General features: G+C 28.2%; 1 protein-coding gene and 1 long non-coding RNA gene across 2 annotated transcripts; one reads left to right on the top strand and one right to left on the bottom strand.

The window, feature by feature from the left end:
• Positions 1-560: 560 nt before the first annotated feature.
• On the bottom strand, positions 561-12710 carry LOC139095868 (uncharacterized). The gene is made up of 3 exons (XM_070647407.1): positions 12436-12710; positions 2339-2459; positions 561-2279 (listed from the first exon to the last, which is right to left on the bottom strand). The coding sequence occupies exons 1-3, from the start codon at positions 12557-12559 to the stop codon at positions 2105-2107; spliced, it is 420 nt and encodes a 139-aa protein (XP_070503508.1). The 5' UTR covers positions 12560-12710; the 3' UTR covers positions 561-2104.
• Positions 12711-15498: 2788 nt separating this feature from the next.
• On the top strand, positions 15499-16343 carry LOC139095869 (uncharacterized). The gene is made up of 2 exons (XR_011544901.1): positions 15499-15643; positions 15719-16343. It is a non-coding gene; the product is annotated as an uncharacterized lncRNA (long non-coding RNA).
• The last annotated feature ends 948 nt before the right edge of the window (positions 16344-17291 follow it).

The following is a 17291-nucleotide window of genomic DNA, read 5'->3' as shown; positions in this document are numbered from 1 at the left end:
TGCTGCATATCGTGTTTATTGGAAACATACATTCAACATGTTGAAACTAATGGATAATAATACCTTCGTGTAGCATAAGAGCATCAAAATTGATGTTGGTAATACATAAGACTAATGGAAAAAAGGGAATTTAAAATTTAATCGCATAATAATACACTTTGCTCGCCTGAATGCTTGGGTCAGAGTAGGCAAAACATTATTGTGGAGGCGCTTTAATTAAGTCCGAATCTCTATAAAGTAGAGTTGTAGGTAAAAAAATATTTGACTCATTTACTTCATTGGCCGTAAAGATTAATTGTGATACATGACTTTGCTCAAATGGCGCCTAAAGCTCGTTCTATCGTTAGCTTTCGTCTGTCAATTTTCAATACAAAGTCAGATTTAAAGACCTTATTTAATGGAGCTTCTGAAGGTTTTTAATTACATGGCCCATTTAAGCCAGTTTGTTATCATTTATATGCGACGGTTCCGCAATTTTAAAACAGGCAGTTAAAAAAGTTGCTCCACTGAAATACCAAAATATTCACCCGAATTGATCATACTAAAAAAAACTACAAAAATATATTTTCTTCTGAATTTTGTGTAAATTTTATTTCTCATCTCTTTTAAAAAAAAGTTTCATGTTAAATATCCATCATAAAATATAATCTGTGATTAATACAAAATAATCATAAAAATTCATTTTAATATGCCTGCTAAAAATACATTGATATCAGTTTAAACTAATCAATGAATGGTTAAATTATTATTTTTTTTTGTTTAATTTTTACAAATTTTTTTAAAAAAAATATTTTTTAATTATATTGATGTGAAACTAGAGATTTTGAGGCGCTTAACATTTTACATAGAAATTTATTTTATCACATTTAAACTTTTTTTTCTTTCATGAATTGTCTTAGAAAGAAATGGAAAGACTGTTTTGGAAGTGTGTATAAATAATTGGAAATTTTGGTGCAAAAATTTATGATTGAAAATTCTATTCTGAAGTTTTGATTGAAGATTTAGTTGATAAGATTGAGTTTTAATCATGCAATTTTTATACATTCTTTTCTTTCGGCTTCATATTTAATGATCAAGCTAAATGTTCATAAAAATAAAGTTTAATAGCTCGATTACTATAATTACGACGTTAAAGGTTATAGTGTATATTTTATGAAAATTTTAATGAACCAATGACTATAGTAATAATTTATTCGTCTAAAATCTGATCAAACAATTCATTAGAAATCCCATTAGACCATTATAATTACATTCATACTCATCTTCATTGGAATATTTTACAGAAAACTTATCCCAACCCTTAACTATCTGTGGAACTCAATAAAATAAAATTATCATCATTTCACAAATGATAATAGAATTTAAATGAGACCACAGGGATATTTTAATCATCATCATTATCAGATATTCTTCTCATCTTGTTGGAATTCTCAACGTTCATTAAAATTGAAACTTTGTTTAACTAGGAAATTCAATCATTTTAAAAAAAGTTTCATCATTATTTGATATTTATTTGAATATTTCCTTGTGAAAAATTCATTCTTTTGTAAAATTATAAATAAAGGTATTTTTATTTTGGTTATTTTAGGTCGAATATGTTTGAAAAATGTATCCAAAATTATTTCTAACTTTACCCAATTTTACCAAATTTTGATGAAACTATCTGAAGTAATCTCGAACAAATATTAAGATTTGTATTTCATTTCCTTAATTTAACAAGTCCAGAAAGATTCTAGAATGTTCATATTATACTTTAGCTCAAAATTTATTGTTGGATTATCAAGATTACTTTAAAAAAAATTGCATGATTCTATCAAATAATTCAGCACAAGAATTGTAAAACAACAAAATTTAATTAAAAAGATCAATTTTGCTTTTTGAAATTTTCTTTTTCTAACATTTCATTAAGGAATCAATCCTCAAATCAACATTGATTGTGACAGCAAAATTCATTTCCATTCAAACTTATTGTTCAAGTGAGAGAGAAAAATAGAAAAAAATAGATCTTGTTGTTTGTCATTCATCGAAATTAGAATATAAATTGAGTTTTAATTGATGGATGGAAGGAGCGAAAACGGAGGGGAAAATGGAATAAAAAAACTTTTTAATTTCCTTTTTCTTCTTTGATTTCTGGATATTCTAATTTTGCGCCTGGCTCGCATTTAAAGATTGGACAACAACTTGGGAATGGAGCTGTTTTGTTTGTTGCCTCTGTGTCAAGTTTGCACTTGTCGTTGGCAATTGGAAGTGGACCACAATCTTCGACGAGTTCAAGCAATCTGAAAGATCAAAATAAATTAGATTTCAACAAATTTAATTAAAAATATTTAAAAATTACTTTGGTGGATTGTGGTCTGAAACGACGCATGTTGAACGTCCACAGAATGGAGCCAATTCCCATGTTTTACCGGGTTCAACTGTTGCACAACGGGTACTGGCGAAGCACATTCCAGGGAAATCTAATAATAATTAAAGATGAAGATAAGTTAATGTTGAGCTTTCAAAAAAATAAAATCAAATAAAATTTTCAATTTCATGCTTAAAAAATGAAGCGAGAAAAATAGTTTTCCATTTCATTTAATTCGAGAAATGAACGAGAAGCTTAAAGATAAACATTAACTGCACTCGTTTAATATAACAAACTTCAAAGTTTATTGAGAGAAAGAGAATTGTAAATATCTCAGATATCATGTTGCAATGAGGAGAACGTTCGAGAAACGGAAGGTTTACATGAATGAATGAGCTTGTTTGGTTGTTTGCATTTACTTTATGAATTCGATTGCGAAAGAAATTCGTCTATATAGTTTTGTAGTAAATGTTAAAACGCTTTAAAGGGGAAGGTCGGGGTTGACAGTTTGCTTTAAACGCTAAATCATTTAGATTAGTTGTGCCTAACCTTTATATTTTACAAAATGATGAGGTGTGCAACGAAAAATAATTTAAAACACCAAAAAACCTAACCGTTTTGGTAGTTAAGTTATAGTTTTAGTTAAGAGTCAAAATGGGCTGCGACAGTAAATTACAGATTACTTGCAATGTATTGGAATATAACGCTTTCATGCAAACAAACATTCAACAATCATAAAATAAAGAACTTCATTTGTCTCTGTATTATGTTGCTTATCATTTTACATTACACCTTGAGATGTAATAGAATCCCATTCTAGCGTGTTTATGAAGATAGAGAGAAACAAAAACGAGAGTTATACATTAAGCACTATTACATTTACTAGGTTATGGAAGAGTGGAAAGAAAGAAAGAAAATATGTAATAGATAGAAAATAATTTTGCAATAAATGATACAACGAATGAAACTTGTTTTACTCGCAACTAGAAATCTCAGTTTGGTACAGAAACGTAGAATGAAATAAAGAAAAAGAAAACTAATTTACAGTAGCATATTGCAGTAGCACTTATTAAAATTGAGATTGAAATTGAAGAAAGAAGTGCTGTTGGAGCCAATTCTGTTGTGACCCAGATCTGATACTTTTTTGAGTCAGTAAAATTTAATCTATTGCTCATTTAATGTCGCGTGAAATTTTAGATTTTATGAGTTACTTTAATTCCAATGATTTTATTGCTCACTTGAACACATGCGAGTCTAGCGAGTGTCGAGTTTATGCGCAAAAAAATGATTACAAGCATCACGTCATGTTCGATATAATAAACATTTTCATTTACTCTCTTCTCTTTTCTGATGATATGACTGGATAAATGTGTAAACAAATCATTTATGCTTATTTACTTTTATTTATATCGAGATATTTGGAACAGCTCTATGGGATATTAAGCGAATTTTCAGAAGAAATTTAGTGTACTTGAAGGGATTTTAGAAGATTGTATTCGTCCTATTTTGCATTTTTCTTTCATTTTTTTTTGAACTTTCGAATTTTATAACTTTTAAATTTTACGTATTTTATCCATAAAATAAAATCCATTTAATCAAAACAGCTAACAAAAGTCGTTGAACTGATGTTGTTCTCATACATTTTTTCATGTCAATAAAAAATAAATGACTTTACATGACACAATAAATTTCACTCTAGTGCACGTGATGCTTCTATCAAAAATCATTTATCGATTAATCCATGGAAAGAGCTGGGAAAATGAAGATATTACAGAAAAAGCATAAAACCGGAATAAATAAATGATTAACTGAGTTCATCATTTTAAAATCCTTTAAATTATGTTATTGAGCACCGTTTCATTGACATATAGAGGTTGTCGTATCCTTGTGAGAAATGTCTGAGTTCTTTTTAATTTTATGAACAGATGGTTACTAAATTAGTCTAGATTAATCGAGATCTGTAGGCTTAGATGTCAAAAACTTAGGAAATGCAAGTCTACAGTCCTTAGCCAAACCCGAGTAATCTGTTATTTTCTTTAATATTTTACAAATTTAAAAGTCACAAAAGATAAAAATTATTTAAATTTTGAAGAAAAAAAACCAAAAGAAATGCGTACACGGAATCAACTTATGTGATATGTAAACATTTAAAGTTGAAAATATTTGTGTGAAATTCTTCACTTTTAGACTTCAAAGTAAATATTTACGGTTTACATTATAAATTTGATCAACTATTTCATTCACTCGGAAAATATGGTATTAAATTGAATTTGGAGCTGAATTTTCATCTGATTTAGTAACTTTTAAAATTAAATCAATTTTTCATTCACGATTGGAGTTTGTTTAAAACATATTTTCCCAATTAGGTAAGTATTTTCTGAAAATTTATTTTGATTTTGTAAATGATAAAATTAAATATGTCGATTAAAAATGTAATCAAAACATTTTGTTTTGGATGAACTGTTCGAATTTTAATAAAGTTATTTAAAAATAAAATTCCCCTATCGAATTCAAAAACAAAATAATTCTTGGAAATGTTTAGTTTAAATCCAACCAATATGTTATCACTGATAAAATATATTGAATTGTGTCAGTAACTGTATTTTATTACAAATAGTAAGTTTCAAGCACAACCAACTTTGATTTTAAATTTTATTTGCTTTCTATCAAATATTAATTTTTCTTGGTATTAAATTCTAATTATTTCATTTAATCTTTTCACAAAGTAAAATTATTGAACGTTTGTGCTTTTCTAATGATATTAAATACAGTCAGCATATCAATTCATCGCAATAAGCTTTCCTTTTTTCAATCAATAATTTAATAAATTAACTTCTATAGCATTAGAGGATTCAATTTTTCCTTCATTTAACTTTCTCGATCATCAAAAATGCTTGCTCTCAGTTCACCGATAAATTCTGATTTAAATTGCTATTTTGTTTGCTCTTTTTCAATTTGAATTTGGTTTATCTTCCATTTAAATAAAACTATTTAAACTGAATGCATAATAAATCACGTAGATCAACTCACTAAGCTTAGTCAGTAACTTAATAAATATATAAAATTCAACAACGTAGTCGGAATTGTGATGATAAAAAGTTTAAGCTTGATTTTTTCTTTCCTACAAAGCATTAAGGTTCGTCACTACCAACAACTGTGTTCTAGAATTTAACTAAATGAACAGCAAGGAAATGATGATGTTTTAAACTATGATGGAATTAATTCAAGTTGGTAAGAAAATAATAAGCAATATATCGATAATTTAAACTACAGCTCTTTTAACGTTAAAAGCTTTTAAAAGATGAACTTTCATTCCATAAAAGATTGAAGATAAAGTATGCTTCGAGGATGTTTAGCTTGTATCAAGATTCAAGTAGATTAAAAAAAACTTCACTAAAAATTTTATCTTCATCTATTCAATGATCCTTGACAACCATTTTCTCTAACGTATTAGATAACAAATTTCACTCGTATTTTTCTACAAAAAAAGAAAGCTCAATCACATTATTTAAATGTAAAGTACCGAAAAAAGAAGCTGAACTGAATGAAGCAAAAAAATTTTTCTCATAAGCGTACACGACGTAAGTTGTGCAGATAAGGTCGCATCGATTGTGCAACATGATTCATTTTAATGAAAGTGAAATTTCGCGAATAAACACAACTGAGAGCGAATGAAGGAAAGAAAATAAAAAAGATATGTCAGCGACTCTCAATTTGTTTCGTAATTTCTTTCTTTCCATCTTTGAACAAAGCTTAAACCATTTCTTACATTATTTATTTTCAAGATCGTGTGTGGGATTGGCAATAAAATAAAATCAGATAATAAGAAATTGACAGAGTATTTTGTGTGCTTCCCTTTCACCTCAACAAGCGTAATGCATTGAGTATCTTTTCACCCGTCTAAATTCAATTTGTATTTCTTATTCTTCTGAATTATGAACAATTTTTTTTTGTAAATTTGAACTAAATGCCGGAATTGACATGATTTATTTTTGATTCAATTTGTAAAATTTAAGGAAGTTGATTGAAAAATTTTCGACTAAATGAAATCATTAGCATGTCACAACGTCAATTTATAATAATTACAGCAGATTTTGTTGTTATGGTTGTTTTTTTTTTCTTTCACAGACATTTACAGTGTTTAATGCAAATAATTAGCATAAAAAATTGGGTTTAAAAACACATGAAAAAGTTGTTTAATTGAATAGTTTTTTAAACTATTAATTGCAGCTGAATATAAAACCGAACACGAAATTAGGGATCATGCATCAATAATGACTAACCTTTAAAGATGATGGGAGGTTTTGAGTTTAATAATAATGTTATTAGACAGAGTATGCATAATTTGGTGACAAACAATTTTCAAGTAATTTTAAAGCTAGAATTCTCATTCTTTTATGCTCATCATTTATAATCGACCCCTTACATTTTAAAGCTTAATCATTGATCTTGATATTTGAAACTAGACATTTTAGGGTATTTAAAATTGAGTTAGCCTTATTTTTATTGTATATTTAAAACAATTCAAATTTAGCATATCTAGTAACATTGAATAGCAAATAAAATTCAATAATTACCCAATTTAGCTTGACTTGATACAAATTAGTCGAAATTTCTGAAGGTTCTTCCGATTATCGTTGAATTTTTGACAGCAATTAGTCAAGTATTAAAATAATTGATTTTTTATTGACATAAAACCCAACAAGTTCTATATTTATGAATCCACTCAATTTCTTGCAGTTCTTGAAATTTATTTTTAGCTGAATTTTTTGCCAGCTAGTGTAATAAATTTTCAGTAATCGATCACCAATTACTGAATATAAAAGAAGCTTTTATTCTAAAGAATTGAGAAATTTTATAGCTTAAATTGCAATTTTTAACGCAATAAAAAGGCAATCACGTAATTTTTATATATTTTCTTGCTTTTATTGTCTCCAATGCAAGAATAAATACTCCCGAAAGATGCACGGTGTGAAAAAGTCGACGAATAGTGTCCTTAAGCCAGCATGGTGTAAGCTTCGATTGTATTTTCCGAATATCACTCAAATCCAGAGTCACGAAACCTTTGGATTTTATTTTACGACATTTTCACGTCGTGTATTTTTCGGGACTACAATCGACTGCTGGAAATATGGAGAGAAAATCCATAACATAATATAGCATTTATAAAAATAATTAATTAATGAAAAACCAAACAATGGCATTGTGCAATTATTGGGATAAGCAATTACCAGTCACTTCCAATATAATTGCTGTAAATTATTACAAATAATTTAAAAATCATGTTTCTATTCGAATTGTGTCGCAGTAAAGAAACAGCCAGGCTATAAATTTAATTTCATTTTCATGAGAAAAGTTGAAACAAATAAAAAATAATTCAAGGGTATGCGAAGCGAAAAATTAATGCAGAATTTTTTTTGTAGATTTATTACACGTAATCATTTCTCGGTATTTCTTTCATTATTCATATACGAAATTGAGCAGCTCATGAATTATTCAATAACCATTTTTGTCTCACCTTTTTTCTCTTCTCATATTTTATTTTCAAGTTTATGAATTTTTATTCATCAGTGTGCATATCTGCATAGTCAGTTGGAAAGACATGCTACTGTTGTTGCCAGAGAAGTGTTAATTGATGGAGCAACAACTTCATTGTATGAATGACTCATTATTTGTTGTCACTTTTCTGAGGTTTTAAAGGCTGTTTGGTTTTCTTTGTTATATTGGATAAATAGCTAAGCTTATTTACAGTACTTGTAAAATTGCCAATGTCAAACATTTTGAGAAGACTCTGCCACGAACCTTAAAAGGCTCCTCTAAACACTTCATTACCAGCAAATGGAAGTTGCATATTTTATGCAGCCATTTGGACGACATTTAGTATTAACAAAAAAGCCTTCAAAATTTCGTGACGTATTTTGCTTCATTTATGTTGCTCGGGGCTACACATTTTGTAATATTTAAACTTTTAACCATGATAAATATTTAAGTCGATTGAATTTTCAATAAATTTTTATTCAGACAAATTCAAACAAATCCTTTTCAATTCATGTATTTGTCTTTAAACTACAACTTTTAGTTTTAGCTTCAATTAGATTCCAAATCTCTTGGCATTAAAAAAAATCTCATTTTCCTTTAACATTTTTCATCTGATTTATTTGCTTTTATTGGCAGAAAATTTTGCTCGAGCAACAAATAGAAAAGTAAATAAAAATGTCAAAAGAATGAAAAGAGTAGAGAGAAAAGTAGTAGAAATAAGCATTAGATAATTTACAAGCATATATGTTATCAAAGAAAAGTTTTGCTGTTCCCCTGCGAAATTCTTGTGCAGTTTTCCGAATGGACTTAAATGTTGACATTTAAATATTATTAATCTGTAATTGCTTGTTTAACTTTAATTTTTGAAAATTTTAATTTTAAATTGATTGCAAGAGTTCCCACCAACAAGTAAAAAACCATAAAAAAATACATAGAGACAAATGATGCCAATTTATTCCAATTGCATGAGACACAATCGATTTAAAAATAGTTTTCAATTTCATTCTCGTTTTATGTTTTGTAAAATTATACAACCATGAAAATGTTCGGTCTTGAAAGTAAAACCAAAGTATGATTTATGGATGCAGATCGACAAGATAACATGAGCAGCAAGTAAGTTAGACACATTAAATGTCTCGATTGACATGAGTTATTCTAGAAGAATTGAGAAAACAAAGTCTGTCGAGTTTTATACATGCAATGCACTTACTATTGAGAAAAATACTGGAGTTAGGTATTGAGATCAACAAGGAGTCCCCAGCGGTAATATAATTGGTATTAATTGCTGTAATTGTTTTGTCTTTTGTAATGCAATATGGAATTTTAATGAACAATTTATGGAAACCACCAGAAAAACTTAAAATAAAATTCTTTATAAGTGGCAATATGATTATTAATGAAACTCAATCAAGCATACAGATAACAACTTAATTTGCATTCAAGTCTCTCTAGGGAATACTACAACTCGGGTCTATTTCGCTTAACTACCATCACAACATTCATGTGGGAGTTTGTCAATTCCCTTCTAATTATTTTAAAAATTGAATGGTGTTTCTATTCTACATGCAATAACATTAACTTTGAAAAAATATGCATCAATTTTTCCATGATACTAGTATTTGTCTCAGAATATTGCATTCTGTCTTTTCCTAGCTTTTATTAATCTACCTTTTGACTTACATGAAATCAAAATGAGAAACTTTAAATTGTTTATTATCTGGTAGATTTGATCTATGACTGAACCGTAACTCGGTGCTTAATAAATTATTCATTAGATTAGTTATGTTTCTTAGAATAAGTTGTTCAGTAGATACTTTTCGTATTTCATAAATTCTAAAGCAGACAATAATGATATTAGGAATTCCAATGAGTTTTCTCATATGGATTATTCTGGATTGAATTATTTCTTTGTTTGTTTCCAAAATTTCTAAAACTTTCCAATCAAAAGCAATTCAAAACACTTCAAATACAAAAATGTTAAGCTTCGTCAACTTTTAGAAGCAAATAACTCTTCTTTAACAGTGAATATGTTAAAACTTTTTGAATGATTCAAAGTGATAAGTTTATTCATCTTTTGACGCTTGATAGATTTTTTTTGCATGCACGATTGATTACAACTAGTATTCAACTACGTCGATCAAAAGTTCAAATTTAAACTTGTATGTGACCTCTAAAATTCGTCATTTGCTTCCAATGTTAATTTGTTAGCAATTTTTAAATTAGAGAAAAAATTACCAAAATTAATTAGAACATAATTCCGTTTCCTCTATTGACTCATGCAGACATTTGCACGATTGTCATTAAACTGGTTTTTCTTTTGTTTCTTTACATTTCTAGTTGTTCCTCTCTGTCGCACGCGATTTTGTTTGTTTAAAAGCAGTGAGAGTAATTAAAAAAGCTCATGAACTCAATTAAACGATTGTACTTATTGTAATGTGTAAATGATTTATTTCTCTTGCTCTGTGTCATTGTACTTAACGTATTTTTGTATAAATAAATGAATTGATTTTTATATTCTATTTTATTCGTATTTTTAGTCTGTTTTTTTGTTATTTTTTTACAATATTTGGAACGATTTTGACTGTTTTATTGAGTATATATTTTGAAACTGGTATTTATAATTAAAGCTTTTTTACTTTAAAATTCCTTAATTTAAATGTTAAAGACTGACACCATCGTTTATTATATATTAATTACAATCGAGTATTTAATCGCATTTCTCTTAACAATTTAAAAATATATTACTGATATTTACATGAAAATTGGCAATTCTAGGAAATCACCACAACAAGTAATTTTTGTGTAATTAAACCAGCTCAGCTGTTATAAATATCATAACACACAATAAAAAATATTTTCTGGTTTTCAGAATTAATTGAACCTATATTGAATTTTAATAAATTACTTGATAATTTTCATATACATAAAGTTCTGAAGTTTATTAAAGGACATATTTTTAATTGTAGATTTTAAAGGTTGGTGATTCTAATCAAGTTTTCAAAAAACAAAAAATGATTCATCACTAGCGAGCGTTTTAAAAAGAAAAAAAAAATAATTTTAGTAAATATCCAAAATATTTCAAACAATTCCTTCAATATTGATTGAAAAAATTCAATTATATCCTCTTAAAGTAGTGCAAATAAAGCTAATTTTGCAGAAAACTTAGGAAAACTTTGACTTAAAAGATTTCCTTGATAAATGTAAACTTAAATCCTCTCAACTTCCGTGATGTATTCGTTTTACATTCTAAAAAATTTTAGAGTTCCTTTCATTTTGTTGACACACAGGATGAAATAACTTATGTAGTATTTAATTTATTCCCTATAATTGTAAATTTTCATGAATTTATACAGCTTCTCTATCATTAGAGCAATTTAAATTCAATAAAATCACTAAATCCAATTAATTATTTTTATTTCTAACAGCTTATTATTTCATATTTGAGCTCACAAATATGCTCATGAAATTGTGCTAATATACGTCAAGCACACGTTAATAACCGCATTAAACATACGATAATATAGATTTAATTAATATATATGATGTAATTTTCCCAACCAATGAATTTGTAAACTTGAAACATAAAATTTTACAACATAATATTTATGCTTGACATGACACAATATTGATAATTATTAAGTGAGACGGCTGCATTGTCGCAAAGTCTTTTTTTAAAAATTTTGTTTAATTTTGGTGCCCTTTGATGAGCCATAATCATACAAACATGAAAGCAGTTTTACTTTCAATTGCACGAACACATGTGCAATGGCAATGACAACAAGCTAAACAACAAAGTTGCCAATTGTCAGCGCGACTGCACACACTCAATGTTACATAATTCTTTATCCAACAATAGTTGAACATTTTGCTGTTCACGTAGGGCAAAAAAATAAGCAATTTTTGTAAATCTTGTGAACAAGTATCTTTGTGTCACTTCCCCGTATTAAAAAAAATGTAAATAGAAAAGAATTGAAATTCCTAAATTGAATTAAATTAAATCAAATTAAATTTAATGATGTCATAGCGTACATTCAATTCTCACAAACAAAAACATAGTCATGAACAGTGAGATAGTCGCAGAGATATTATCGCAATATTATGCTGGGATGATAATAGAAAATTCATTCAATTCTGAATGAAATTCATTCACGAATTATCATTTTTTACCATCATCATAATGGTAGAATTCCTTTCGAATATAAATCTCCATTCATGCTTGTCCATGACTTTCTATTGTCATGATGGTATGATATCGTATTTTGTCAATAATTTGCCATTTCCTAAATTTAGAAAATATATTTTCTCTCTCCTTATTGATCGCATAGGAGGCTGATTTAAGGAATGATTCAGCTTAAAGTGATTTACACAGATATATTTCAAATAATTAGAATATTACAATTTGCACTTTTTTGATAAGTTTAATAAACGTTTCTGTGCATTCTGGAACAATCCATCTCAAACTAAATCCCGTTCCAGCTTCATTTATATAAGCTCTTTCTTGCATAGTAATTCACTCTTTTCAATTTTAACACTAAAACACTATAACTTACCACGAAGAACATCAGCTGGGATCAATCGTTTGTAGACTTTGATTTCATCTTTCTTATCATCATCGGCTTGTACGCACAATAATGCAACAGCGCTGATCAAAACTCCACAGACAAAGAATTTCATTTTTATAATTTTTATATGTATTTTTATTTACTTAAAAAAATTATTAATATTTCCTAGAACCGACTTAACCGATTTTAAGGTTCTTTCCAAAAAATATTTTTTCCGACCTGATCGCGGCGAAAGTTCAACTGAGAATGCTTAATTTGCTCAACTAGGGTCGTCAGTTATATTTTATTTATTTCTGTGGAGGGGAAACAAAAATGCGAAATCTGAAAACATTTTTGTTGTTGTTATATTTGTGATTTTTACATCTGTCTGGGCGTTTGTCGCTATATAAAATACAAAAGAAGTTGGCTTAAGCTAAGATAAATTTTATGTGTGTATGTGGATACACAAATGAACAAAAATAGAGTTACCAGACCGGCAATGAAATTAAATTGTGCATATTTCTTGATTTTATGCACAATTTTTTCTTTTTTTTTTGCTCACTTTTATTTCAAACACAAACGTTTATGGTTGAAGTAATGTCATATCATCATAATCGTAATCAAAAGTAATCACATAATATCAAGTGTAACTAATGTCTTCTTCAAATTGTATACGATATGCATGAGATGATGTGATATGAGATATTTAAGCTCAATTTTTTTCTGCTGTCATCATTTTCACTCTCATTAAGAAAATCATTTTTTTTCTTCTAGTTCTTCTTCGAGTATTTAAATCTGCATGCTTTTTAGAATAGCTCATAAACAGTTAGAGGCCAAATATTAAAATGCCTGTCTTATATGGTCTACATAAAAATTCTTATCAAATTTATTGTAATGTATTACGTGTGTCTATTAAAAGTTTATTTGATGGGTATTTCCCAAAAAATTCTCACTCATGATCTGCCATAAAAAAAATGAATATTAACTCAAAGTTTAATCACATCTGATATTACAATCAGTACAAGGCCAGTTAGGTCAATGGCAATCTACTAATGGTAATGTAATCTAAATAATTTAATGGTAAGCACTGGTAAACATTCATTTTAATGCATGAATTATTAAGTTTGGATTAAATCACTTAATACATTTTAAAAGGGGAGTATGAATGCTCCCATTATAATTTTTGAATTTATTGAACGAGAGAATTTCATTTTTGTCCAATGATCGGTATTTTGTCCGAAATTTAATTTGTTGCCAGTAACTTGATAGAACTGAGCTAATATTACAAGCCCAATGTCAGGTTGCTGAGATCTCATGCCTCGCAACCAACCATCAAGTAGAAGTGCAAGATCCTACTGAATATTATAATGTAGGTCTGAAAGTGACCTATGTTCTAATAGCTGTTGTAATTCGATTGTGATCTCGATCATACTGGTTTTAAATTTGCGGGTCAATAATTAATCTAGATTCTACAAAATCCTGTTTTACAGATCAATTGAGTTATTAATTAATTTCTGATCGCTGATGTGTGTATGCAAATGAGCTGAAGTGATTTGATGAGAGCGAATACTTTTTCTATTTTTTTATTCGTTTATGTAAAATTCACTCAACTTTCAACTAATTTTCTTCTTAAAGGCCTTTCAACATCCACAGATGCTCTCTCGTTCTAGAAACCCAGAAAAATAAATTTCCATGTTGACAACACAATGCTGTACAAACTGCTACAGCAAAAATAATCATATGGAAAAAAACAATTGTTAGTTATGAAAATTTCAGCACCTAAAAGAATGGAAAATATTTTGAGAGTGTTAATTAATTCAAGATATCTATTCAAAATAAATTACAAGTCTTCAACATTGGTGTTTGCTATGTGTAATGTATTCTGATTCTAAATGACTACACACAATAAATTTCCTCTCATTAAGTTATGTACATTAACAAAATGTATGAAAAAAGTTCACTCATTAATGAGGAACTAGAAAAAGTGGCAATTTCATGATCAGATGAAATAAAATTGTATGTAATGCAACATCATGATACTATATTACATTATATCTAAGCATAATGAATAGAGCAGGTAAGAACAAAATCATCAGATGTAAAACAATAAAAATTCAGATCACGTACCGAATGGAACAATGACAAACAATATTTTCTATTGCTTAAAACGATGAACATGTGTGTATTCTTCGAAATTATTCCTGATGCAAACAGAGCGGTTTTAACGCACAGAGAATTTTTTAGCTATCAGATGGATAAATCAGTGAAATGTTGAAAAACAGAAATCGTGCATTGGAATTGAAGTTCAGAGGGAAGTGTTCGTGAAAATAGAAATTAGCTTTTCAAATGTAGCATTTAAAACTCATATTTGAAAATTCTTCCTAATTTCCTTCAATCCTTTTATAATTTGGAGTATCGAAGTATAAGAAATGAAATTTCAAAAATACTAATAAAATAAAAGTATAAAAATTTACTTTTAAACACCTAATTTTTTATACCAAAATATACACCTTTTCTTATTTTTACTGCATCTTAATAAACGAACTATAGTCTTATCTTGAAAATGAATCTATAATTAATGGATAGAGCAGAAACTCTCACCTTGCAGATAATTTCACTTCCATTTAATTCACTTTTCACCTAAAATTTGTTACTTTAATTCTTTTCAACCGAAAGATTTTATGAACCATTTAGCCCCACAAATCAAATCACATGATACAATAAATATTATTGTATTAACAATGTGCGACAATATAGAAAATATTTTCATTGTCTGCACCATATTATTCGCATATGTGTTTCGTTGTGTCATCACCGGTTGGATTTTGTAACAAGATTATTTTAATGACTCATCGCTGTTTTGCTACAAAATGAACGTGAATCGTTGGACAACTAAAAAAAGACAACTTGATTTCTTTTTAGAAAACAAAAATAAATATTATCACATGAATGACCGTTGACCGACTGTTTACGGAGAATTGCTCATTTATCTGTACAACTGAGGGGGTTTTTCCATTCATGTGATTAATTTCTTCTTGTTGTTAAACAATTTAATCAGCTGTGTCTGCTCGCTCGCAGATTTCTGTTGAAAATTGGCAAATCTTTAAGCTTCTTCAGTGTCAGTCAGTTTGTTTATAGTACATTTTAAGGCAATCTGCTCTTCTCATCGAACCATATAAATTAATTTGCGCCACACGGTGAAATCTCATTTATCAAGGTTAATATTTTTTAATGCCAAGTTATTGTTGATCAAAACAAAAATGAGAACTTTTTTTTATATTTCGTTTTAAAGAAGCCCTTAAACTTTTAACACGCTATCAACATTGGGAATCAAATTAAATAAAAACTTACGTAGCAAAATTATTTTATTGTAAACAAATGAGTAATGCTTGAAAGCTCGAAGACAGTCTCTTAGAAAATTTTTATTTATTTGGAAGTAGGCACAAATAGAATTTCGCTGAATTGTGTCCTGAATAGGTCTTTCTGGGAAATTCATTTATTGATATCTGATTATATTAATACTGTTTTTTCTCAGATTTATCACACTTAAAATTAATAAAGAAAATTATTTTCGACTATAATTGAGTGCTGTTATCGTAAACCGAATAAAAGCGAACAAGCTTTAATGGGCTAAATTGCTTTCGATGGCAAGACAGCACGGAGGCAACCTAAGAACTCTTGGAAAGAAACTGTTGATAGATATGGTGCTGCACTTATCATTGGAAACTGGCAAGTGGACTAGTATGATGTTGGGATTTGAATCCAAGATGTAATATGTCACATGCAAAACTGTAACGAAGACAAAACAATTACGGTTTTATGGCTTAACAGTACACTATATTTATTTTTGAAGTCAAAAAACTAAATTGGTATGTTGCGAAAGCAATGTGAAAACAAATAAATGCCAAATAAAAGTCGGAAGTGTTTTTTATTATACCCTTTAATTTGTAATATCCTTTCTTATCCTACCTACCAGTACAAATTTTACAGAGAACTTTCTAAAAAGTAATTTTAACTGTCAAATTTGCAGATTTAATAGGCTGTCACCATTATGCGACTTTACTACAATCATTGAAATTTTATATAAAAGAAATTGTTCTACTTAAAAAAATTTAATGAGAATTTAAAAACAAACAAAAAAATAATGGAAATTTAAGTGAAAGTGCAAACGGTAATTAAAGATGAAAAAAATATTTTTGTACTTGTTGAATATGTATGATTATCTGGTTGACAAAATAAGTATTTAGAGATTTACTGGAGCGTAAACACTATCTAGAATTAGATTTAATTATGTACTTATTATACTAAACTATCAAAAGTTAACGGACTCTATTGTTTATGCAAATAAAAAAAAATACTGATTTATGGTCTAAATGATGAAAGATTAAGTAATTTAATTGATGACCATGTTAATTGGAGGTTATTGTTGCTATAAGAAAATTCGAGATGAACGGTTAGTAAAGAGATTTTTTTTTTTTAAAAAAACAGTTCATATTCCCTTGTTTTAAATCTTTTTAACATTTTTTAACCAGTATCATTTTATGCAAAATAAGATAATACTTTCGGACAATTTCATTGAAATGGATAATCCTCGATTATGAATTGCAATGAGAAGATTTATTAGCTGTATAGAGAGGTTGACATTGTAAAATGCATAAAGTGGTCAGAGTTCAATGGGTTGGACTTGTTATAAGACGACCTGTAAATTTTAAATTGCAAAGGATCATGAAGACGGCCAAATAATTCATGGAAGGAAGCTAATGACAGAAACAGTAAAGTATATTACAAATTAGCATCCGATTCTTAACTATAGTGCCAGTTTTAGGCGACATTTGAGGGATGCCACGGATCACAATTGATTTGGA

The sequence above is a fragment of the Chironomus tepperi genome, unplaced genomic scaffold, assembly GCF_022539635.2.
Source record: "Chironomus tepperi strain 1889 unplaced genomic scaffold, CSIRO-AGI_Ctep_v1 contig_376, whole genome shotgun sequence".
NCBI lineage: Eukaryota > Metazoa > Arthropoda > Insecta > Diptera > Chironomidae > Chironomus > Chironomus tepperi.
The sequence above is the reverse complement of the archived record's forward strand: the minus strand, read 5'-3'. Positions and strand labels throughout refer to the sequence as shown.

What these genes read in the sequence shown, in the direction of transcription:
- LOC139095868 (XM_070647407.1), bottom strand. Translation starts at nt 12,559, where the DNA reads ATGAAATTCTTTGTCTGTGGAGTTTTGATCAGCGCTGTTGCATTATTG. An exon ending in CCCAGCTGATGTTCTTCGTG is followed by an intron (nt 2,460 to 12,435) that starts GTAAGTTATAGT and finishes AATTATTATTAG; the next exon opens with ATTTCCCTGGAATGTGCTTC. An exon ending in TCAGACCACAATCCACCAAA is followed by an intron (nt 2,280 to 2,338) that starts GTAATTTTTAAA and finishes TTGATCTTTCAG; the next exon opens with ATTGCTTGAACTCGTCGAAG.